Source organism: Mustela nigripes, chromosome 1, assembly GCF_022355385.1.
Source record: "Mustela nigripes isolate SB6536 chromosome 1, MUSNIG.SB6536, whole genome shotgun sequence".
Lineage (NCBI taxonomy): Eukaryota > Metazoa > Chordata > Mammalia > Carnivora > Mustelidae > Mustela > Mustela nigripes.
In genome coordinates this window covers 49,646,005-49,671,851 of record NC_081557.1, presented here as the reverse complement: position 1 = coordinate 49,671,851, position 25,847 = coordinate 49,646,005, and the positions used below count along the sequence as shown (strand labels likewise).

Genomic DNA, 25,847 nt, shown 5'->3' with positions numbered 1-25,847 from the left:
TCATCTGTCTAGGTGACTACAGAGCCCAAAGCAACAGGGAGGAATTGATTCATAAAGTTCTGGAGGAAGTACAAAGTTATTATAGCTCCAGTCCTCAAATGTTACTTTAAAAGCTATTTCAGGGGGGCACCTGGGTGGCTCAGTGGGTTAAAGCCTCTGCCTTCAGCTCAGGTCATGATGCCAGGGTTCTGGAATTGAGCCCCACATCGGGCTCTCTGCTCAGCAGGGAGCCTGCTTCCCCCCCTCTCTCTGCCTGCCTCTCTGCTTACTTGTGATCTCCGTCTGTCAAATAAGTAAATAAAATCTTAAAAAAAAAAAAAGCTATTTCAGGAAATATAATGAAAACCTGGTATACATCAGAAAGAAAAAATACCCACTCACTTATGTTTACAAGAGGTTTTCTTTTTAAATGTTGTCTTGGTATGGGCTGCTCTTTGTGTGTGGCGGGGTTTTGGGTTACTGGTGGGGAGGGCCTAACCAGACCTGACAAGCTACTTTTAAAATGAAATATATTTTTTTAAGATTTTATTGATTTATTTGAGAGAGAGAGATCACAAGTAGGCAGAGAGGCAGGCAGAGAGAGAGAGGGGGAAGCAGGCTCCCCACCGAGCAGAGAGTCTGATGCGGGACTCGACCTGAGCAGAAGGCAGCGGCTCAACCCACTGAGCCACCCAGGCACCCATTAAAATCAAATCATAATGGACCCCCAAGCAGCTCAGTCTGTTAAGCAAGTGCCTTTGGCTTGGGTCATGATCCCAGGGTCCTGGGATTGATTCGCACATGGACTCCTTGCTCAGTGGGGAGGCTGCTTCTCTCTCTGCCTGTTGCTCCCCCTGCTTGTGCTCCCTCTCTCTGTCAAATAAATAAAATTATACATTAAAAAAATACATGTACACACAAATGTCTATGTCGTGACTTAGGTTTTTACCATTTCATTTCTTGTTTATTTTTTCTTTTTGTTTTTTCATTTTAGATACATGTTCCAAAATCCTTTTGCCTTTTGGTTGAGAGGAACCAAAATGAGTAAATTTTGATAGAGAAGGAGATTGGGGGATATAGCTATTGTCTTGATTGGCCAGAATAGATAGTATTTTAAGCTTTCCTGAGAAAGCTCCCTTTAATTTATTCTTCTCCTTAATTCTAGTTTAGCTATTCATCCCCAGGTTTGAGAAGGCACTTGTTTGATCCTGCCATTTCTGTAGCTAAGTAAATAATAACTCCCAGATAATGAGCAAATATATACAGATGTGTTATGCGAATGGTAAGACACTATACAAAAACGTAAGGTCTTATTTTATACTAACTTGGGAAGTTTTTTTGTTTTTTGGGTTTTTTAGAGACAGAGAAAGAGAGAGCTCAGGCTCATTAGCAGGGGGGAGGGGCAGAAGGAGAGGGAGAAAGAATCCCAAGCAGGTCCCATGCCTAGAGCAGAGCCTGAAGCTGGCTGACGTAAGATCATGAACAGAACTAAAATCAAGAGTCAGATGTCTAACTGACTGAGCCCTCTAGACACCCCAGAAGTATTTCTTTTTTTTTAAAGATTTATTTACTTGAGAGAATGAGAGTGAGAGAGAGAGAACATGAGAGGGGAGAGGGTTAGAGGGAGAAGCAGACCCCGTGCTGAATAGGGAGCCCAATGCAGGACTCAATCCTGGGACTCCAGGATCATGACCTGAGCAGAAGCCAGTTGCTTAACCAACTGAGCCACCCAGGCACCTCATCCCCAGAAATATTTTTGACAGGTTTTTTTTTTTTTTTTAAGTAATCTCTACTCCCAACATGGCCCTTGAATTCACAACTCCGAGATCAAGAGTCACATGCTCTACCAACTGAGACAGCCAGGTTGTCACCCCCTACTTTTTTTTGATACTAATTTTTTGAAGTGTCCTCCTCAAGGACAGAGATTACTTTTTTGGATGCTGTCCCATAGTATGGTGAGGTGTAGATGCCGGATTCTCTAATTTGGTGATTCTTAATCTTTTATCTTTTTAAAATATACTGTATTTTTTAAAGAAGTTTTAAATTTACAGAAAAATTGAGCAGATAGTACAGAAAGTCCCCATATAACCTCTCCTTCCCCAGTTACCTTTATTATTGTTAGTATGTATGACACCTTTGCTATAATTAATGAACCAATATTGATACACACTGTAATTACTAAAAATCCATATTCTTTTTTTTTAAGTTTTTGCCTAAAGTCTTTTCTCTTTTAGAATACCAATCAGCTTAAAACCCACGTTGAGCTGTCATCTTATATCTACATTACACTTAATTGCCACGTCTCCTTAGGTTCTTCTTGGCTGTGGCATTACCTTCATTTTTTGGGTCATAAACTGGGTTGAAAATCTGATGAAAGTTATGGATCCTCTCCACAGAAAAATGCACGTGCTTCAGATGTCTTATTGAAGGGAGGTCCACCCATAAGATATTCAGAAGCACCGGTGTAGGAGGAAAAGGTGATCTTGAAAATATCCCCTCCCCCACATTTGGGCTCAAAGTCAGGTTCTACTTTGACCTTTTTGCGTAGCTGTTTTCCTACATTGGCCTTGGTTTCACCATCTGTGAAATGAAGGGTTTGGTTTACATGATGTCTAAATCCTTTTCTAGCACTTTGGAAGGTGCGCGTCACCTACAATTGTCTACATCAGAGTAACAAAGGCTGATAACAGACCAAGGCAGGTCAGGTCAGGAAAGTAGACGCGCTTATCGATAAAGAGGTTGCAGAGGTTCAGTTCACAAAATCTAGGTTCCACTTTATGTCTTTGTGGATTTTCTAAGTCATTTCCTTCCCCTGAGCTTCAATTTCCTCATCTGCAGAAATGTGAAGGCTCTGTTTCTGGTAGTTATGAACTCCTGGGAACAACAGCGGACAATGTACCTAGGAAGATACGTGTAAGGAATTACGAGAAGAAAAAAGATGGAGTTGATGGCTTAGTGCACTGGTGAAGGGCGGGCTTAAGGAAAAGGAGACCGAGCTGAAGGCTCTGGAAAAAGGAATATAGTACACACCTTAGGGCTATCGGACCACACCCTCACAGCGCTGGGATCAATTCTACCTACGTGCCAGCCCCGCCCCCCCCATTCCCCTTAGGCTGAAACTAGCCACACTTCTCATGGCAGTCACAGTGCGACGCTTTCCACCGCTCAAGGACCGCGCGCGCTCTCGCGCCGCCACCTCACTGCCACCTCTGCCCGCCCTTAGCTTCCTCCGATTGGTTCTCGCTAAGTGACGCAAGTGGTTCTTATTCCACCCACATCACTTCCCAGGGTTCCGCCCCACCTCCTCTTTGCTTCTCCCGACTCGCGTGGCAACCTAACCTGCCCTCGTTTCTGCTGCGCCGGGGGAGCCGGGAGAGCAAGTTAAACCAGGAAGGCGCTGGCTTGTGGCGCGCACGCGCACGCACGCACGTACGCCGGCGGCCGGCGGGGCGGCACGCTCGCGCCCGGGCTCGCCGCGCGCCGCGCCAGAGGCTCGTGCACTCGGCAGGTTGGGCTGCGGCGGCGGCAGCTGTGGGAGCTGAGGCACTGCGCGTGAGAGGTCCCAGTCGCGTCTGTGGCTCCAGTTCCGCCACCCTCCGCTTCTCTCACCCCAGTCTCGGTGCCGGGTGCGGAGAAGGGAACGGCGCTAGTGTTGGGAACCTCGAGCCCACCCCTGGCTGCTTCCGACACCGCCATCCTTCCTTTCCCAGCCGCGGGCCTCGCTCGGTGCTAGGCGACTCTGCGGGGAGGCGGCGGCGACCGCTGCCAGTCTTTGGGGAGGAGTCCTGCCCTGCAGCCTTACTCCGCAGCGGGGCCCTAAAGGGTCCGAAAGAGCTCGGCTTCGGTCTTTCCTCCCTCCTATTTCGTCAACCGATTGGAGCAGCGTCAGTCCGAGAGGTCTCTGGGCTGAGGCGGCGGCAGCTCCTCCGGCTCCATCATGTCCGCGGGCGGAGACTTCGGGAATCCGCTGAGGAAATTCAAGCTGGTGTTCCTGGGGGAGCAGAGCGGTGAGTGTGCGGCTCCCCCACTCCTGGCAGCTGGCCGTGGCTTCCCCGCACCGCCCCCAGTGCGGCCCTTCTGTCGGCGAAGGCTGTCTCCCCGCCTCGCGTTCGCGCTCGGTGCTAGCCCGCAGCGCTGCCTGTGTTTGCCGACCCCTCTTAGCCACCAGTTCCTCTTCGTCTTGATCCTTCGGTCAGATTTTGATCCTTCCGTCCCCCGCTCCGATGCCTCCTTTCCCCGCAGCCCGGGCCTCTCCTGTCGATCTACGCCCCCCCCCCCCCCACCGCCCCAGGCCTCACCCGGCCCAGCCCCAGCCTGCTGTCCATCCCTTTCTTTCTCCCGTCCCAGTCGTCTCACCAACCGTAGCCCCCTTCCTTGAGCCCCACCCTTATTCTTGGCTTTTATCCCAGTTCGCCAGCTCTACGAAGGCCCACCCCGGGAAGCCCCACTCCGGGGATCCGACCCTCTTCAACCTTGGACAAGGAGGGTGGGGGGATTAGGGCGTTGTTTTCCCTAGAGACTTGGCCTTGGGAAGTGCAGATCTGGTGGGAGGTGGGAAGTGGGGGTCGTAGAAATTCTTGGATTGTTTTCAGTTGGGTGGGGAATTAGTTTGGGATATGGAGGGTGCATGTTTGAATTGGAGGCGACTTGAGGATGGAGTGGTTGGGGAATAAGAGGGGTGGTGGTGGCAGTGGCAGTGGCGATTTTTGCTTCTTGGGTTAGGCTGCGCGTTATTGGAAAACCTCATTTTCTTCTCATGACTTTGATCCCTGACAATTCTTTTGGCACTGTTGATGCTTTCCCGGTCTCTGCCAGATGCTATGTCATGATCGTTTTACTTGGAATTTTTCACATCTAACCTCTCCATTTTCTCCTTTCAACATGAAGCAGTGTCTGTTTCTCTTTATGGTGGTGCAAACAGGAATTACCGGAGAAATGTTAATTATTCCACTTCTTTTGAGTGTTTTCCAGTTTATATTTAGGATTCCTGTGAGAGGCCTGAGAATAACAAACATCTTTGTTTTGTAGGATTTCCTTTTGGGCTAGAGAGTAATGGAGTAGAGTAGAATAGATTCATCATCTACTTATCTAAATTAGATTTCAGTATGTAATACCGTTTCGTCTAAATGACCCTTTTTGCTTAATATTTCATAGTATGTGGTGAGTGGAATGATCTTACCTGATCAGGCTTCTGCTGTTGCTTACTTTGTATTATATACAAGATCCTAGTTTTGTGATGGTTTTCTCTAAAATTGTTTCTGGTGATTCCAATTTCATGCTGAATTATGAAAGTTGGCACTGGACAGTGTAGAGATTATCGTCTTCCTTTGTTTTTCTCACATATTTCATGATGGTCTTTAAAATTCAGACATTGAGAGGTTAGTCCTCCCAAGTCATCCTCAGACATTGAGTTAACAGCTAAGTACCTTAGGTTAGGCTGTAGAGAAGCCAATTTCTTTTGATTGGAAAGCAGATAACTTACAAATTCAGAGGTTTTCCTACTACCTTGAACTGTTTATAGTAATATATATGACATTAAAATAGGTTAACATTAGTTGCAAAATTGCTTCCTGTTGGAGCTGAGAAATCATTTTTTTATTTTCAGTATGTAATCTTTACCTCCTTCCTTCTTACCAAGGAAAAATATAGTTTCCTCTTTGCTTATGAATTTTCCTGAAGCAAGTATACGCTTGTTTCTTGATGTAACTTGGTAAGATCCATGAGGGTGATCCCAGTCTAGGTATTTTATAGCAATTTCAGGACAATGCCATGCATAAAATACAGTGTATTGGTCATTATTGATAAATAGGATCTAAAGTGCTTATTGTGGACTCTGGGGATGTTATTGCTGGCCTTATGTTGTGATGCAGAGCTATTTAGATTGCATGAAAAATCCATTAATCTCTGTCTTAGGAAGATTGTGAGTAGTGATCATAACTTCAGTATCTGCAGGTTTCTTTTGAATTCCTTAAGTAATTATTTTCTAATTCACATTGCAGAGTTTGGTGGCTTTTCATTTTTTACTTTATGTCTTGACAGCATCCCCCTCCACACACACATAGTTCCTGAAGTCATGTTAGATTTTTTTTAATGGACATTATTTTTTTGGAATGGTTTTAGGTTTACAGAAAAGTGAGATCGTGCCAAGGGTTCCCGCATAGCCCCACCCAGTTTCCCCAGTATTCCTCAGTATTCTTGTATATTACATTTGTTATAATGAGTGAGCCAATGTTGATATGTTATTTTTAACTGAAGTCCATAGTTTATTCAGATTTCCTTACTTTTTATCTTTTTTGTTTGTTTTAAGCATTCAGTTCAGGATACCACATTACATTTAGTTGGCTGTGTCTCTTTAGGCTCCTCTTCGGTGTTTTTTAAAGGACTGTGTTTACATGATTTTTAATTCTGTGGAACTGTGAGGTCAGTTATCTTTTAAGGCCAGGTAATGCCATTTGATAGCTTTGACAATGGAAGATTGATCTTTGTTTTCATGGGCAGTGTCTGTAGTTTCCTTATGCATTAGTAAAGATCTGTAGAACCCATGTCATCTTGATGTAACTCTTCATGAATTATTTATTTTTAGGTTTTAGAATTCCACAATTCAGCTTTCAAAAATGAATCTGTGGCAAAGCATTTACCACATTTATAAATGGTGTGTGTGTGTGTGTGTGTGTGTCTTACCCACAACAGAATGCAAGTCCCATGAAGATTAAAACTTACTTTTTGTTCATTATATTCCCCAGTGCCTAGCGTACCAGGCTCATAGTAGGTACTCAGAAATATTTGGTAAATGAGTGGTGGTTGAATCTACTAGGAACCAAAGCTGTATCAATCTTTGCTATGGTGGAATCTATGTTTTTACCTTATGCTGTTAATAGTTTAACAATAGCATTTTATACCTCCATTATTTGATTGTATGCAGGGGTACTCTAGATGCTGGAGGGGACAGGGAACCCAATAATAAACGCTCTCTCCCTTTTGCTTAAAAAAAATAGGACCAGAATTTTGCACTTTTGTGTTGAGCAAAATTAGTTTTGTTTAAAGATACTGTTAAATTATTTTCTATTAGCATAGCACCTAAAAATAAGTCAAATGACATTAAAGATGTGTTCAAGGAATTGCTTTGGGGTTTAGTAGACTTCTATTTAGCTTATTAAAAATTAAAAATTAGGGTTCTGTCTCTGTAAACAAAGATGAATTGTTTCAGCATATGAAGCTTCAGACTGAGTTAATGGCAAACACATCAGTGTTGGCAGTCTTTTTACAAACTCTTAGGGTCTCTTTATATTTCAGTAGTATATCTGATTTAATAAAGGGATGTGGAAGTACACAGTTTAAATCTGAGGTTTCCTTGAGAAATCTTTTTTGTTGCTACCTCTGGCTCCTCTTGTAAAATGCAGAGGCATTTTTAGGGTTGCCATTCATGTTTTATATTAGAAGATTACTACAAACAAATGTTACAAAATAGGGTTACAAATTAGAAAGCATAATCTCAGGTAGAAGCACATACCTGACCTCCTACTGCTTAGGTTTTCACTTTATGTTACCCTTTTTACATCAGTTCTTCTGAATTAAAATATGGTAGGTAGGGAAAATGTGTCTTACCATCAGAGACCAGGAGTACTGAACAGTTTAGATTGGTTAGATCAGTGATCTTAAACTTTTTCTTCTCAAGATCCTGTTACCTGTTATGCTTTTACAAATTGTTGAGACCCCTAAAGAACACTGTTTATATGGTTTATATAAATATTTACTGTATTGAAAGTGAACAACATTTAAAAATACTTAATTCAGTGGCGCCTGGGTGGCTCAGTCGTTAAGCCTCTGCCTTCAGCTCAGGTCATGATCCTGGGATCCCGGGATCCTGGGATCAAACCCAGCATTGGGCTCCCTGCTCAGCGGGAAGCCTGCTTCTCCCTCTCCCACTCCCCCTGCTTGTGTTCCTTCTCTCTCCCTGTGTCTTTCTGTCAAATAGATAAAATCTTTAAAAAATATATTTAATTCATTAAAAAATATTAGTTTTATTTATTTATTTTTTTGGGGAAAGATTTTATTTGGCAGAGAAAGAGCACAAGTAAGCCCAGTGGCAGGCAGTGGGAGAAAGAGAAGCAGGCTCTCTGCTGAGCAGGGACCCTGATGCAGGGCTTGATCCCAGGACCCTGGAATCATGCGCCAAAGGCATCTGCTTAACCAACTGAGCAACTCAGGCCCCCCCAAAATATTAGTTTTAAGTCCATTATATGAAAGAACCATTCTCCAAACAAAGATTTAGTGAGAGTGGCATTGCTTTACATATTTGCAAATCTTACTTTTTAAGTTTTTTCTTCTTCTTTTTTAAGATTTTATTTATTTATTTGACAGAGAGTATAAGCAAGGGGGAATAGCAGGGAGAGGGAGAAGCAGGCTCCCGCTGACCAGAGAGTCCCATGTGGGGCTCCATCCTAGGACCCCGGGCTGAAGGCAGGCAGTTAACTCACTGAGCCACCAGGTGTCCCTACAAATGTCTTTGACTTATTAGAAGACATCCGGATTCTCATAGATCCTTCTGCATTCAGTCTACTGTAATAACACATGTATAGATTCTGCGAAGCTCCACTATTTACTCATGAGAGAATGAGAATGAAAAATCAAATAACATCAAATGTAATGAAAATGATTTGACTCCCAAAGGGTAGTGGACCCCCCACTAAAGGGTCCTGGGAATCCTGGCAGTCCGTGGGCCACACTTTAAGAACTGTTGTTAGATGATATTAAGCCTTTTGTACTATGGAGCTTCATATTGCAAGTTAGGGCAATCAAGAAGAATGTTTTCCATACCTGGTTTTGGAGCCTTAAAACTAAACAGTAGAACTAGTGATTAAGAGCACATGGTCTGGGTTTTATATTTTAGCACTGGCCACTGACTTTGGACAAATTAGTTGACCTCTCTATGCTTCAGTTTCCTTATTTATAAAATAAAGGTAATAGGAACTTTTGTGTGGAGTTACTTTGAAGATTAAATTAGTTAGTAAATGTGAAGCATTTAGAAGAGTGCCTGGCACATGGGAAGTTCTCGGTAATTAGTTAAACAAATTTTATTTTTTTAAAAAGATTTTATTTATTTGACAGAGAGAGAGATCACAAGTAGGTAGAGAGGCAGGCAGAGAGAGAGTGAAGCAGGCTTCCTGCCGAGTAGAGAGCCCAGTGCGGGGCTCGATCCGAGGGCCCCGGGATCCTGACCTGAGCTGAAGGCAGAGGCTTTAACCTACTGAGCCACCCAGGTGCCCCTAATAAAATTTTTTTTAAAATATTTATTTATTTGAGAGAGAGAAAGTGAGACAGAGCATGAGTGAGGAGAAGGTCAGAGAGAAGCAGACTCCCCGTGTTGCTGAGAGCCCGATGCAGGACTCGATCCTGGATCTCCAGGATCATGACCTGAGCTGAAGGTAGTCGTCCAACCAACTGAGCCACCCAGGCGTCCCCCCTAATAAAATTTTTAAAATAAAATATTTATTCTTTTTTTTTCCCCTTAGATTTTATTTATTTGTCAGACAGAGAGAGAGTGGGAGAGAGCGGGCACAAGCAGGGGGAGCAGCAGGCAGAGGGATATGGAAGCTTTTCACTGAACAAGGAGCCTGACATGGGACTGGATTCCAGAACCCTGGGATCATGACCTAAGCTGAAAGCAGATACTTAACTGACTGAGCCACCCAGGCATCCCTGGTTTAACAAATGTTTATGTAAAATTACTGTGCTATGAAGTGATTTAGTAGAGCATAAGCTTAAAGAAATTTACATTTTATAGGGAAAGAAAGATAGAATATCTAAAACAGTATAGTGTGATAAGTACAGTTGCTTAGAAAAATAGAGTTAAAAGGTGTAAAGAAATGACCAGAGCATGGAGTTCTAGGGAAGACACTGTATAAATCATTATAAATGACTAACCGATTTTTAGCTGAAATTCTTGAATGAGAGCATTCCAGAGTTGGAGGAGACTTTGAGAAGTCACCTAATCCACTTCTTTTAGGGCTTTAAAACTGGATCACTTTTCCCCCCTCTAATTTTATGTATTTGTTTATTTAAGAGATAATATTGATTTACTTGAGAGAGAGAGCGTGCACACACTCACGCGAGTGGGCATGCAGGCACACAGAGGGAGGGGCAGACAGTGAGAGAAACTGACTCCCATCTAGGTGATTAGTCTGTCTCAGGTCTCCATCTCCTGATCCTGAGATCATGACCTCAGGTAAAATCAAGAGTTGGGTGCTCAAAGCAAAATGAACCACCCAGGCTCATTTATTTATTCTTATATAACTTTATTCTTATTATTTCTTTAAGATTTTATTTATTTGTTTGAGAGAGTGCTCACACATAGGGTACCCACGGGCCTCCATCACAGGACCCTGAGATCATGATCTGAGCTAAAGGCAAATGGTAAACCAACTGAGCCACCTTGCTGCCCTCTAACTTTATTTATTTATTTATTTATAATATTTTATTTATTTATTTGACAGAGAGAGAGAGATCACAAGTAAGCAGAGAGGCAGGCAGAGAGAGAGGAGAAGCAGGCTCCCCACTGAGCAGAGAGCCCGATGCGGGGCTTGATCCCAGGACCCTGAGACCATGGCCTGAGCTGAAGGCAGAGGCTTAACCCTCTGAGCCACCCAGGCGCCCCCTAACTTTATTTTTAATAGGTAATACAAACATAAAAAGTGTACTTAGAAAACTTACTACCACCCCGTTCTTGTGACTCCATTCTCCACTCCACCCCCTCCTCCTTTAGTAGTTACACATACTGTTTTTTGTGTATATTCTGGGATTTCTTATGCAAATGCAAGCAAATATGAATATAATTTCCTATTCTCTCTTACATAAGATGTATCAGACTCCACACCTTTTTTTGCTTAGTGTGTATCCTAGGGTTTTTTTCATATTATTAGTACATATGAAAACAGCTTTCCCATTCATTTTGTTAGTTTGTTTTTTGAATAAAATTAACCACGCAGAAGAGTTTGGACTTCATCCCAATGTGGAGCTCGATCCCATGACTCTGAGATCATGACCTGAGCTGAAATCAAGAGTTGGATGCCTAATGACTGAGCCACCCAGGCTCTCCCCTGTTCCATTTTCATAGCATTATCATCTATTCTGTTGAGGTGGGAGAAGGACCTGTTCCACTTTGTGGAACCATGGAGGGAATGTAAGAGGGTGTCAGTCTACTTTTTAAACAGACTTTGGTTTTTATCACCACCTTTATCCTTATTTCTAGATACACTTGGTGCGAGTGATTCCTGAACCATTTAGGGGGTTCTTTAGCACAAATCAGATTTTTTCTTAGCTTTCTCTATTGTCAGTTTAAAATTGGCCTTTATAGAACCTATTAGATTAATTACTGCCTTGCCATTTACTTTTTACCTTCTAACTTGGATGATTTAAGTTTTCTGAGAACCAGTACTTTTAGAAGTTTAGAATTGCTTAGGGTTTTCTGTTTCTGTTCTTTTTTCTTTTTCTTTTCAAATTTGAGTTTTTTATTATTTTTTTAAGATTTTATTTATTTATTTGACAGACTGGTAGTGAGAGAGCACAAGCAGGGGAAGAATGCGGATCTCCATTCAGGACCCTGAGATCATGACCTGAGCTAAAGGCAGATGCTTAACTGACTGAGCCACCAGGTGCCCCCCCTTCTTTTAAAAAAAAAATACATTTTATAAAATTAAAACCAATTCAGGGTGCCTGGGTGGCTCAGTGAGTTAAGCCTCTACCTTCGGCTCAGGTCATGATCTCAGGGTCCTAGGATCGATATCATCTGGCTCCTCTGCTTAGCAGGGAGCCTGTTTCCCCTCTCTTTCTGCCTGACTCTCTGTCTACTTGTGATCCCTGTCTGTCAAATGAATAAATAAAATCTTGAAAAACAAAACTAACTAATTTGTAACCATATTCATAGTAGCATTCATATTAGCCCAAAGATGGAAGCAACCCAAGTGACCATGAATGGATGAAGGGATAAATAAAATATTTTATATATATACAATGAAATATTATTCAGCCTTAAAAAGGAAGGAAATTCTGATACATGATGCGACATGCCTGGATCTTGATGACATGCTGAGTGAAATAAGCCAGTCACTAAAGGACAAATACTGCGTGTTACTTTAAATTAGCTTACAGTAAGCAGTACTGTTATCCCGTCCTGCCATTGTGACGTTGCATATACCCAGATACCCTAATAGGCTTGGCTTTTGAGATGAAGTCTAAAATCTCCTGCATGGGTTAATTTTATAGTCCTGTTTGTACTCTCCTATCTCTAGTCTTATTCCTGGCATTCATTTTTTACCCTTTATTGTTAGGCCTCCTTATGCTATGTTACAAAAAAATGTTTTTAATCATCATTAAGGTGTTACATCCTATGGGGAATGCAAGTCTTCCATTCTTAGAATCATAGAACCTTAAATATCCTTTATCCATTTAACAGATGGTCATAGTATGCCAGGCATGGAGCTAGGTCCTGGGGGACATAGTTGTTAATAAATCAGATATTATCTCTGTTTTCTTCTTGCTTAACGGTCTAGCAGTAAATTAGGTTTAAATCTTTTACATTTTTCTGTACCTTCCAACCTCTGTTCTTGAACCATTCCTCCAGCCCATCCTTTACATTATCAGAATAAACTTTATAAAAATGTAAATCAAAGTAACTTCCTTAAAAACATTGTGAATGTACTTATTTCCACTGAATTGTACATTTATAAATGGCCTATTTTATGACATGTATAGTTTATCACAGTAAAATTTTTAATTTTCAAAAAACTCAAACCTACTTTTAAAGTTTATTTATTTAGTCACTTTTAGAATAAAGTCAACTTTGAAAATAAAACAGCCAGTTATTTCAGTAAAACTGATACATAAACCAGCAAAATGAGTTTATTCAGAATAGCAGATTGGGATAGGCAAGCCATCATGAACCATAGGCAAGTCTGGAGAACAAATGAGAGAGGTGCTCTTATAGACAAGGGAAATGGGGAGAGGCTGTTACAAACAATGTCCATTGGAATAAACTGGGTGTTTGAAGCATAGTGACTTAAAAAAAAAAAAATTAACATACATGTGTTACTTCCCCCAGCGCTACAGGTCTGTGAATCATCAGGCTTACACATTTCACAGCGTTGGCTGAGTTGTGACAGTCTTTTATTGGCTGGGGTGTTGCTAGGCAAGGAGGAAATCTTCCTTCATCCTTCTAGGGTAGTAAAGTAGGCTTGTTAGGAATGCAGGGTAAGTAAATCTCTTCTTGGTGGGTCTGCAAAGGGCTACAGTGACTGGTAGGGCATGAGAGCACCCCCTTCTGGCCTCCTAACTCCATTTTAAATGAGGTTTCTGTTATTTTTTTCCCCCTTTACATTAAGATCTTTCTCTGAAAGCTAGGAGCCCAAACCTGAAGGTAACCAGCTAAATAGGTTAAAAGACCAAGGGTCATTAGGTGAAATTTCTTGTAACCAGTGGGTTTGTTTCCTTTTCTTGTGTAATTGAATTTCTACTTCTCCAGATACATTTATCCATATGCAACAGGTGGTATTTGCTATTGCACAGATGCCTCCTTGTTCAGCAAGCAGATAATCATGTCATTATCCAGAGCTACTTTAGCTAGTGATTCAGGGATCATTATTGGACTGCTGTTGCTTTGCCTGTGACTGTCCTAAAGTTAGAGATTTCTGATGATGCATTCCTTGGCTCTTATTCCAGCCCAAGGAGAAAGCTCTTTATATGCAGGCACACCTGGAGTCATATAGTCCTCCTGCAAGTTCCTTTTTAAGGTAACTGTGGAGGTTTAATGGGGTGAATCAGTGTCAGGTTTATGATTTATTGTGGATGTTGATGGGGGCAGTTAAAAGTCCCAATAAGCATTGATCTCCAGTTTGGCAGCTATCTGAACATTTTTATGCCCATGGGAAATGGCATCTACTAAAATGAAACCAGTTGGAGCACAGAGGACTCCAGCTACAGTATGGTTGTTTATAGATCCATTAGCTGGCATATCCAGATTGACCTTTTTCAAGCCAGGGATTAGAAGAATTGGGATGTCATTCTGTGAGCTACCGCCCCATGCTAACGGGGTCTTTTCTAAAAGTCTTGCAAAAAGGAGTTAGCCAGTTTGTATTTCTCTTGAATGTAGGGTAACAGATCATTGGAAAAATTGCCTACAGATAAGACCAAGGAATCTCTGACATTATGAACAGATTAGAGTTTTTGGTGATGGATCCAGCAGTCAGAAAGGTTCCCCCCTTTTGTAGTAGATTGAGGAATATGGGTAAGATCATTGTCTTTCCAAAAAAGAGAGAGAGAGAGAAATAAGAAGCAGCAGCAAGAAAAAAGTGTATAGGCCTGGTTCAGTCATTTTGGAAAAGCTGTCTCCTTCTCTGTCATGTGCTTCTACTCCTGGAAGTCTTTCAGGACACCAGTTGGTGTGCAGGTCCAGTCAGGCTTTGGTGCTTTCTTTAAAGGTGATATATGAATCCAAGAATCTGTCCTTGGAGTTTGGTGGCACAAGATGGTGCAAGGGTTGGTTAACAGTATCTGTAAGGGCCTTTCCAATGGAGTTGAGTCTTTTGGGGGATGTCTTTTCCAATAGATGAAATCTCCAGGCTGTAGATTCTGACATCTGATGAGGCTTTCGTCATCCAGGACTGAACTGTAGAAAGATTGTCCTACCGAAGTATAATTGTTCTCTATGGATTTGATGAGGTTTTTGCAAAACTGAAGTATATTCCCTTTTATCAGCTGTGGATCAAAGGAGGTAGGCTCTAGGTGCATAGGGCAGGCTGCTATAAGGAAGATTAGATTCTCATTGAACTTGAGGAAATATATATATAGTCATGAAAATCAAGAATATTTAATAAGAGCTTAGGAATTCTGGAGGGATCAAGTAGGGAAAAAAAGTTAAATGCTTCAGTCTTTGTTGGAAAGACACACTTTATAAGATTGCTCTAAGTTATACATTACTTAAACAAGAGGAGGGGATAAATCTGGAAACAACATTAAAGCACCCAGTGTTCCATTAGAGTTTTAGGCATTCTCACTCCGTGCAGTGTTATGATCTTAAAGTTTTCAAAAACCTATATTCTAGAGTATTATCAAATTTCTTTCTTGTGAATCTCTGAGAATGGACATTTTTTTGTAAACTATCAGAGTGAAACAATAATTGTAAATGATGAAAGTCTTTAAAGTGGCCACAAAGATCTGATGAGAGTTCACATACATGTACCAAAAAAAAAGATGCAATTAACAAGTAAATTTGGGGGGCGCCTGGGTGGCTCAGTGGGTTAAAGCCTCTGCCTTCGGCTCAGGTCATGATCCCAGGGTCCTGGGATCGAGCCGCGCATCGGGCTGTCTTCTCCGCAGAGAGCCTGCTTCCTCCTCTCTCTCTCTCTGCCTGCCTCTCTGCCTACTTGTGATCTCTGTCTATCAAATAAATAAATAAAATCTTTTTTTTTTAATAAATAAAATCTTAAAAAAAAAGAAAAGAAAAGAAAAGAAATACAGCCTAAAGAAGGCTCGGTGTTTTTTTCTTTTTCCTTTTACTTTTTATTTTATTTAAACTGAGTTATTTAACATATAGTGTATTATTAGTTTCAGAAGTAGAGTTCAGAATTCATCAGTTGTATATAAGACCCAGTGCTCATTACATCACGTTCCCTCCTTAATGCCCCTCACCTACTTACCACATCCCCCTAGCCCTTTCTAACAACCCTGTTTGTTTCCTGTGATCAACAACTCATGGTTTCTCTCCCTTTCTGATTTCATCTTTTTAAATTTTTCCCTCCCTTCTGTGATCCTGTTTTGTTTCTTAAATCCCACTATGAGGCAAATCATGATGATTGTCTTTTCTCTGATTGACTTATTTTGCTTAGCATATAATACCCTCCAGTTCCATCTGTGTCGTTGCAAATGGCAAGATGTCATTTTTTTGGATGGCTGGATAATACTCCATTGTATATATGTATACACCACATCTTCTTTATCTGCTCATCTGTATTTGGACATCTGGGCTCTTTCTATAGTTTGGCTATTATAGACATTGCAGCTATAAACATTGGGATGCATGTGCCCCTTCAGATCACTGTGTGTGTATTTTTGGGCTAAATACCTAGTAGTACAGTTGCTGGGTCGTAGGATAGCTCTATTTTTAACTTTTTGAGGAACATTTGTACTGTTTTCCAGAGTGGCTGTACCAGCTTGCATTCCCTCCAGCTGTGTAAGAGGGCTCCCCTTTCTCCACATCCTCACCAAATATCTGTTGTTTCCTGACTCTTTAGTTTTAGCCATTTTGACCAGGATGAAGTAGTATCTCATGTGGTTTTGATTTGTATTCCCTGATGCCATGTGATGTTGAGCATTTTTTCATGTGTCTTTTGGCCACTTGGATGTCTTTGGAGAAATGTCTGTTCATGTCTTCTGCCCATTTCTTGACTGGATTATTTGTTCTTTTGGTGTTGAGTTTGTAAGTTCTTTATAGATTTTGGATACTTTCCCTTTACCTAATAAGACTTTTCCAAATATCTTCTCCCATTCTGTCAGTTGTCTCTTTTGGATTTGTTGACTGTTTCTTCTGCTGTACAAAAGCTTTTTATCCTGATGAAGTCCCAATAGTTCATTTTTGCCTTTGTTTCCCTTGCCTTTGGAGATGTGTCTAGCAAGAATTTGCTGTGGCTTAGGTCACAGAGGTTACTGCCTGTGTTCTTTAGGATTTTGATGGATTCCTATCTTAAGTTGAGGTCTTTCATCCATTTTGAGTCTGTATTTGTGTATGGTGTAAGGAAATGGTCTAGTTTAATTTTTCTGCATGTGGCTGTCCAGTTTTCTCAACACCATTTGTTGAAGAGACTATTTTTTCCATTGGATATTCTTTACTGCTTTGTCAAAGGTTAGTTGACCATAGAGATGAGGGTCAATTTCTGGGTTCTCTATTCTGTTCCATTGATCTTTTTGTCTTTGTGCCAGTACCATACTGTCTTGATTACAGCTTTGTAATAGAGCTTGAAGTCCAGAATTGTAATGACATCAGTTTTGATTTTTTCAACATTCCTTTGGCTCTTTGGGTTCTTTCTGGTTGCGTGTAGATTTTAGGCTTATTTATTCCAGCTGTGTGAGAAAGTTGATTTTTTTTTTTTAAGATTTTATTTATTTATTTGATAGAGATCACAAGTAGGCAGAGAGGCAGGCAGAGAGAGACAGTGGAGGAAGCAGGCTCCCTGCGGAGCAGAGAACCCGACATGGGGCTCGATCCCAGGATCCTGGGATCATGACCTGAGCCGAAGGCAGAGGCTTTAACCCTAACCCACTGAGCCACCCAGGCGTCCCTAGGCTTAGTATTCTTATTTGACAATGTTTCTTATATAATATAATATATTGAATAATTTGTATAACATCTCTCTGTATAAGGAGAGAGAACAAATCTTTTGAGATACTCCAAGGACCCCTCTGGAAATTCTCAAAGTTAGTTCAAGGTCAAAAAAACTTCATGTAGAATTTAAATTTTGGGAAGTTTGTCAAGAATATTGAAAGATTTGGACATTTGGCTAAATAGGATCAGAGAAAATTATGAAACTAATTATCTACGTGGCCACAGTGAAAAAAAATATTTGAAGGACAAATATAGAAGTTTATATAGCTGCAAAAGCTTTAGTTCTTTTTGAGTAGAGAAGACTTGGTTTTTCTAAGTAATCAACAATGTGATAAAGACAAAACACAGAATCAAGATCTTGTTTCCTAGGCAGATTACATAACAGTAAAGAAACTTTGTTTACAATTTATTAGTCTAAGAAATTTTTTTTTTTAACAAAGCCATTCAGTTTTGAACCAGTATACTTCTGATATTACATTAAAAAAAAAAAAATGCATCCTAACGTAGGGCTTGAACTTGACCCTGAGATCAAGAGTTGAGTGATTAACCGACTGAACTACGCAGGTGCTCTAATTTTAAAATTTATTTTTAAACAAATGCATTTTGATCTTAGCTTGATTGTACATATGATTCCTTTCCCAAGATTTCTTTCCTGAAAACCTTCTATAACTTCCTGTGTCCATTTTAGTTTGTCCCTTATTCTTTGCCTTTCCAAAATAATCAGCTTTTCTTTAGGACAGAATCACTTTTGTTTCCTTCACCACAGTGCATTTCCGTTCCTCATACCTTCTTTTACTGAAAACGGGCATTGTATACCACTTTATACTTCTCATATACAGTTGTTTTCTTTCATCTTTATTGGTTTTTAGTAGCTTTACATATATTAATTGGAATTCCTAATTCTTAGAATCCTTAATTCTCAGTGAAAACTAAGATGTAAGCAATCTGGCAAATTTATAATACATTTTATAATTTCTAGAAATGTGCTTTCTGAGCATGGCATAAAACATGTTTACTAGTCGACCCAAATATCTTTAGTTTCTCTATAATAAGAAGCCAAAATGGATAATCTGTATTTAGTAATTATTGTTGTAGTATTTTATCATATTTAGAAAATGATCTTAGTAATATAATGAAATTTTATCATTTAATTTAACTTGGTAAAAGCCTATAAAGTTTTGAGTTACTAGGGAATGTTTAGGAAAGCTGCTGCTTTCCTAAATTATTTTACCTAAAAACTCTTAGCCCATTTTCATTTGTCTATCTGAGTAATTTTATAACCAGCAATTAGGTTTAGGTTACAGAAATTTCATGGGGCATTAGTCAAAGTCGGCCATCAAGTTTCACAACAGAGATGTCATGAACTTATTTAACTAATAAACCCAAGTGGAATAAAAGTTGCGTGTTAGTATTATATCCAATGTTGATAACTCTGAGACTTGTCTGTCTTCATTAAACCAACAAATTTGTCAAAAAAAACCCTGCAAAACCAGAAACAACAAAGAACCCCCAACAAACTTAAACTAGATTTTATTTATCAAAGATTATCCCAGATCATGTGAACTTGAAAAACATTTGGTTTAGTTTACTAAATTTTTATAAGCACTTACTTTTCTTTAAACCAGTCAAGTAGAGCTCTTTACAAATGAATTTTGGCAATACCATCCAGAGGTAGAAAAGTGTCATGTGTATATATAGATACACAGAAACATACAGATACAGAAATCTTACAGCTTTTGTTTTAAAGATCTTAGCCTTGGGGCACCTGGGTGGCACATTTGGTTGTGTCTCAACTCTTGGTTTTCACTGGGATCATGATCTCCAGGTGGGAGGATTGAGCCCTGCATAGAGCTCTGCACTCAGGACTGAGTCAGCTTGTCCTTCTCCCTCCTTCTCTGCGCTTCCTGCCCACCTCCCCATGCCCAGGCCCATGCTCAGTGCGCTCACTCACTCTCTCTCTTTCTCAAGTAAATAAATAAATGAATAAAATCTTAAAAAAAAAAAAAATCTTACCCTTCTTTTAGGTACAAAACTAAAAAGAATAGTTGGATCTAAATTGTTTTTTTCTGGCAGATGGACTGACAAAGTTAACCTGTTCAGGTAACCAAAGCATTTTTTTTTTTAATGAAAAAAAATTTGAAAGATTTAATTTATTTAATTTATTTATTTGACAGAGACACAGTGAGAAAGGGAGTAGATGCAGGGGGAGTGGGAGAGGGAGAGCAGGCTTCCCTGATGTGGGCTCACATCGAGCCTGATGTGGGCTCGATCCCAGGCCGAAGTCAGACACTTAACGATTGAGCCATCCCATGCCCCTTAATGAAACATTTTTATTTGCATGCTGTAAGGATCCTTTCAGACCTGTTTTTTAAGTCATTATGTCTTTTAGATGCTTCTGCATACCAAGGGGAGGATCTGAGAGATTTGGGATCTGCATTTTTTTTTTAAGATTTATTTATTTATTTGACACAGAGAGAGAGAGAGAGAGAGAGAGAGAGAGAGAAGAGGAAGCAGGCTCCCTAGCGAGCAGAGAGCCCGAAGTGGGACTTGATTCCAGGACCCTGGGATCATGACCTGAGCCAAAGGCAGAGGCTTTAATCCACTGAGCCACCTAGGCACCCCGGGATCTGCATTTTTAAGAGTGCCCCTTAACATGGATTTATTTAAGTCAGAGCTTCCCCCATGACCATTACAATTCCAAATTATCCAAGAGTTTACCCATTTTTCCAGAAAGGCACAAGATGCTGGTCCAAGGACCAGAAAGAATGTATCTTCTCTTTGGATATCTTTCTTTTTTTTTTTTTTTTTTTTAAGATTTTTATTTATTTGACAGAGAGGCACAGCGAGAGAGGGAACACAAACGGAGAGAGTAGAAAGGGTGAAGCAGGCTCCCCGCCAAGCAGGGAGCCTGATGCAGGGCTCCATCCCATGACCCTGGGACCATGACCAGAGTGGAAGACATAGGCTTAACGACTGGCCACCCAGGCGTCCCATTGTCTTTGGATATCTTAACTAGGAGGAACAGGAACGCTATTTCCCAACAGCTGTTCTAAAACACGGGAGGGCACCTGGGTGGCTCAGTCTTTGAGTGTCTGCCTTTGGCTATGGTCAAGATCTCAGGGTCCTGGGATCCAGCCCCGGGGGGGCTCCCTGCTCAGTGGGGAGCATGCTTCTCCCTCTCCAATTCCCCCTGCTGTGTTTCCTCTCTCACTGGCTCTCTCTGTCAAATAAATAAATAAAATCTTAAAAAACAAAAAACAAAAAACAAAAACCAACACTGGAATCACTTGTTTTCCCCCTTTTGAACAGGATGAGTTTCTTACCATGAAGCTTCAGCAAACAGAAATGAAACAAATAGAAAAGAGTAACCACTAGGGTAATCCCTTCATAAAAACAAGAAGGAAAAAACTTAAAGGCTTTTATGCCAGAGAGCTTAAATGCAAGGAGAGCAGAGCTCAGATCCAGGAGAGACCCTCAGACTTTAGGGTCATTGGGAAAGCAGTGAATTCATTGGGTTCTGTGGGTATCAGCAATTGTTTGCTCACCAGCTTTGGAATTTTTAGGGGCTTCTCTGGATCCTACTTCTGATCACTAAGTAATGTTGACTTTGAAAATAAAACAGCCAGTTATTTTATTAGCAAAACGGGTTTATTTGGAAATTTTAGAGGAATTGCAATTCAGGACAAGCTAGTCATGGTAAACCCTAGGCAAGTCTGGAGAGCAAAGGGGAGGGGAACATTCTTTTTTAGAGATAGGGAAGGAGTTTGGAAGGCCTGCTATAAACAAAAAACCTGTTGGAGTGAATTTTGAGTTGAAAGTGTAGTGGCTTTTCATTGGCTGAGTTGGACAGTCTCTTATTGGCTGGGCTATTGCTATTGCCAGGCAGGCAAAAAAATCTTACATTATCCTGCTGTGGTATTGAAGAAGGCTGCTGCTTGTTGGAAATGCCATAGAAGTCTCTTCCTGTTGGGTCTGCAAAGGCCTGCAATGAATGGCATGGTATAAGAGCTCCCCCTCCTGGCCGCCTGACTTCATTGTGAAGTTTCCTTTATTTGGTTTCAAAAAGTCTAAAATCTTTCTAAATGATTTACATGACCCATATATGGCTCTTCTCCATCTGTCCATTCTTATCTTGAATATATCTCCCACCATCTCTCTTTGTTTCAGTCAAACTGGCCTTTTTTCAGTTGTAACTTTTCTCTAATCTCTGTCTTGCTACAGACTCCCTCTTCCCCTTTGCCTGGTTAACTCCCGTGTATCCTTTAGCTTTTCACTTCAAGTCACTCTTCAAAGAAGTCTTTGCTGACTTCCTCAGAATAGGTTTCCATTCCTTATATTCGGGACCCTTAAAATTTCCATTTTACATTTGTTCTGTAAGTTCTGTAATGGTGGTAATTGTGAATTTCTTGTTCCTTACTATATTCTAAGCACATTGTAATGTTTGACATGTAGCAGAAGCTCACTTAATATATTTGAATTAGTAAATAATTTATGGTTTTTTCCCCCTACTTAGCTTCAGAAAAGCCTTAAGGTTGCTTACAGTAATAAATGCACATAAAGGAAAATGATTAAAGTTTTATTTATTTGAGAGATAGTAGAGAGGGAGAGAGGGTATTAACTCTGCGTTGAGCATGGAGCCCATTGTGGGGCTCAATGACCCTGAGATCACAACCTGAGCTGAAACCAAGAATGGTATGCTTAACCAACTGCACCCACCAGGAGCCCCAAAAGAAGATACTTAAAAGAAAAAATGAAACAAAACAAAAAACCTAACTTAGGAGGAGGAAAGTTTGACATGCTAAGTGTCTGGTATGAAGCTGGAATCAGTCAGTGGCTGAAGTTGAGGAAAATGATGACTTGGAAAAGCCATTGATTGGATTTATCAAGAGCCAACTTTAAAAAGTAGTTTCAGGACACTTGGCTGGCTTAGGAGGTGGAGCACATGACTCTTGATCTCGGGGTTGTGAGTTTAAGCCCCATGTTGGGTATAGAGATTAGTTAAAAATAGAATCTGTTAAAAAAAAAGTAACAAAATAAAAAGTTTCAGTAGGGGGCACCTGGGTGGCTCAGTGGGTTAAAGCCTCTGCCTTAGGCTCAGGTCATGATCCCAGGGTCCTGGGATCAAGCCCTGCATCAGGCTCTCTGCTCATCGGGGAGCCTGCTTCCTCTCTGCCTGCCTCTCTGCCTACTTGTGGTCTCTGTCTGTCAAATAAATAAATAAAATCTATATTTTAAAAAAAAGCTGTATTTATAAAAAAAAAGTTTCAGTAGGGTTTTGGAGAGTCCAGAAGAATTCAGAAGTAAGCATTAGGTATAAATAACATTTGAAAAGTGGATTTGTGATTTAACCAAATATGTGTCTGGGTTCTTAAAATATTACTTAACTACTTATTTTGGAAAATTTTATTTTTTAAAAAAAATTTTTTTAAAAGATTTTATTTATTTATTTAATTATTTGACAGAGAGAAATCACAAGTAGATGGAGAGGCAGGCAGAGAGAGAGGGAAGCAGGCTCCCCGCTGAGCAGAGAGCCCGATGTGGGACTCCATCCCAGGACCCTGGGATCATGATCTGAGCCGAAGGCAGTGGCTTAACCCACTGAGCCACCCAGGCACCCTTATTTTTTTATTTTATTATGTTTTACAGTAAACTGCCCAACATGGGCATGAACTCATAACCCAGAAGTCAAGACTTCCATGCTCAACCAACTGAGCCAGCCAGTTGCCCCTATTATGCAAAATTTTAAACTTAAAAAGAAATGTAGAAAATAGCATCAAGAACCCATAAACTATTACTCAGCTTCAATAATTATCAACTTGTGGCTTGTTCATTGATAGCACCTGTCTTCCTCCCCACCCCGCACACGGAAGTGGGTTGAAGTAAATCCCATATACCCTGTTGTAAATATTTTGGTATGTCTGCTAAAAGATGAGAATCTTCTTATTGGTACATTTTTGACAATAATGGATACAGTTGCCCACAGAAGCCATTATTTCAGGATTCTTCCTTCTTCTTTTGAGGGACAATATGCTCTTGCAAGCTGGGTGGGGTGGTAGGCGGAGGGAGAGAGAGAATCCCAGGCAGCACTGGGTTGGAGGGTTGGGACTCCAGCTCTTGAACCTGAAATCATGACCTGAGGCAAAATCGGGTTGCTAGCTTCACTGACTGAGCCACCCAGGCACTCTGGGATTCTTCCTTTCTTCCTTTCTTATCCTTTCCGTCCTTTCTTTTCTTCCTTTCCCTTTCCTTTTCCTTTTTTCTTTCCTTCCTTCCTTCTCTCAATTTTATTTATTTTGGGGGGTAACTAGGTGGCTCAGTTGGTTAAGCATCTGCCTTTGGCTCAGCTCATGATCCTGGAGTCCCTGGATCAAGCCCCACATGGGCTCCCTGCTCAGAGGGAGTCTGCTTCTCCTTTTTCCTCTGCTACTCTTCCTCTTCTTGTACACATCCTCTCTCTGTCTCTATCTTTCACTTACTCTCTCTCAAATAAATGAATATAATCTTAAAAAAATGTTTAGTTTTTAAGATTTATTTCTCTGACAGAGAGACATAGCAAGAGAGGGAACACAGCAGGGGGGGGTGGGAGAGGGAGAAGCAGGCTTCCTGCCGAGTAGGGAGCCCAACACAGGGCTTGGTCCCAGTACGCCAAGATTATGACCTGAGCAGAAGGCAGATACTCAACTAATCCCAGGACCCTGAGATCATGACCTGAGCCGAAGGCAGAGGCTTTAACCCACTGAGCCACCCAGGCGCCCCCTGCTTTCCTTTCTGTTAAGTGTTTTTGAGACAATATTTCAGAATCTCTAGATCCTCACTGTCCAACTGACCTTTTGCATTGATGGGACTGTTCTTTATTTGTGCCGTTTAATATGCTTGGTAGTTCAACTGAGAAACTGATTTCTAAATTTAATTTCATTTTAATTCATTTTAATGTAAGTAGCCTCTAATTATTCCTGGATCTAGATTTAACCATTCTCTTAAAAACTGAAGCCTGTCCCTTCAGAAATTTATGCATGTATACTTCAAATTATCTCTATAATTAAGGTGAATTAAATTGATTATGATAAGGAAATAGAGAATGTGATGACGCTTAGTCTTTTAGAACTCTGTCCTTGGTATTTAGCATAATGTCCTTCATATAGGTGACCATAAAATAATGAATCTGTCCAGTCATTAGGAAGCTGGAAAGTCTTTCTTCCTTTTTTGCTTATGTTTATTTTATTTTATTTTTTTCTCTTTCTTTGGTGCTCCAGGTAAGGTGGTCTTTCTTTAAGAAGGTGACAGAGCATCATCACATTGACATTGAGTAAATAGGAAAAACTAGATAACTACTAAAGTTACTACTCATTTGTAAACTCTCTCTCTTTTATCTAGTTGTTTAATATGAAATATTTCTTTCCTTTAGCCTGTGAAACTTTTTTTTTTTTTTTTTTACACTTATTTATTTGAGAGAGTCCGAGACAGAGCACAAGCAGGGGGAAAGGCAAAGGGAGAGGAAGAAGTAGGCTCCCTGCTGAATTGAGATCCCGGTTGAGATCCTGGGACTGGATCCCAGGACTTGGAGATCATGACCTGAGCTGAAGGCAGATGCTTAACCATCTGAGCCACCCAGGCGCCTGGCCTGTGAAACTTTTATACTTAATAAGATATGGGGGGAAAGTCTTAACAAAAGGTGTCGGGAGAACTGAACTGTGGTCTTTGCTCTGTCACTTTATAAATTATGTGCTTTTTAAAGAGTTTACTTTATCTTCTCTATGCCTCAGTTTCCTTATATGTAAAATGAGAAGAATCTCCCCACCCCTGTATATAGTATGGATTGCGTAGATGGTCCTTGGCAGGTTCCACCCATAAACATAATGTTGGCACTCTTATTTATTCTGCATATTTAATATTCTCAAAGCTTCCAGAAATTGAAAGTAGGTCCTTCCTACAAAAAGATTGACTACATTACTGCATTCCTTCTGAACTTTCAAAATTCTTTAGTTGAACTTACTTTTCTCTCCAAAATATTTTTTTAATTTTTAAAAATATTTATTTTTTTGACAGAGAGAGATATTAGCAAGAGAGGGAACACAACCAGGGGGAGTGGGAGAGGGAGAAGTAGGCTCCCCACTGAATAGGGAGCCCCACTTGGGACTGGATCCCAGGATCCTGGGATCAGGACCTGAGCTAAAGGCAGACGTTTAACGACTGAGCCACCAGGTACCCCCCTCTCCAAAATATTGTTCATTTGTTTTTTAAAACCTCTTGAGAGTGAAATAATTAGTCTTTTATGTAAACAACCCAAATAGTTGTTTCAACCTCAATCTGATCAATATTATGGTTTTTTTTTTTTTTTTTAAGAGAAGAGAGAGACCGTGGGGGGGGGGCAGGGCAGAGGGACCAGAGAGAAAATGTCAAGTTGGCTCCATGCCCACCACAGAGCCTGATGGAGGGGTTCAGTCTCACAACTCTGAGATCATGACGTGAGCCAAAACCAAGAGTTGGACACTTAACC

At 40.7% G+C, this 25,847-nt stretch overlaps 1 protein-coding gene across 2 annotated transcripts in view; it reads left to right on the top strand.

Annotated features, from left to right (window-relative positions):
* Positions 1 to 3,901: 3,901 nt before the first annotated feature.
* The window catches only part of RAB6A (RAB6A, member RAS oncogene family), an 84,917-nt gene continuing 62,971 nt past the window's right edge, over positions 3,902 to 25,847 (top strand). For both annotated transcript variants that reach the window (XM_059410373.1, XM_059410383.1), the window contains exon 1: positions 3,902 to 3,986. In XM_059410373.1, coding sequence (XP_059266356.1) covers positions 3,917 to 3,986 — 70 coding nt within the window. In that variant the 5' untranslated portion in view covers positions 3,902 to 3,916. The remainder of the gene's footprint in view (positions 3,987 to 25,847) is intronic.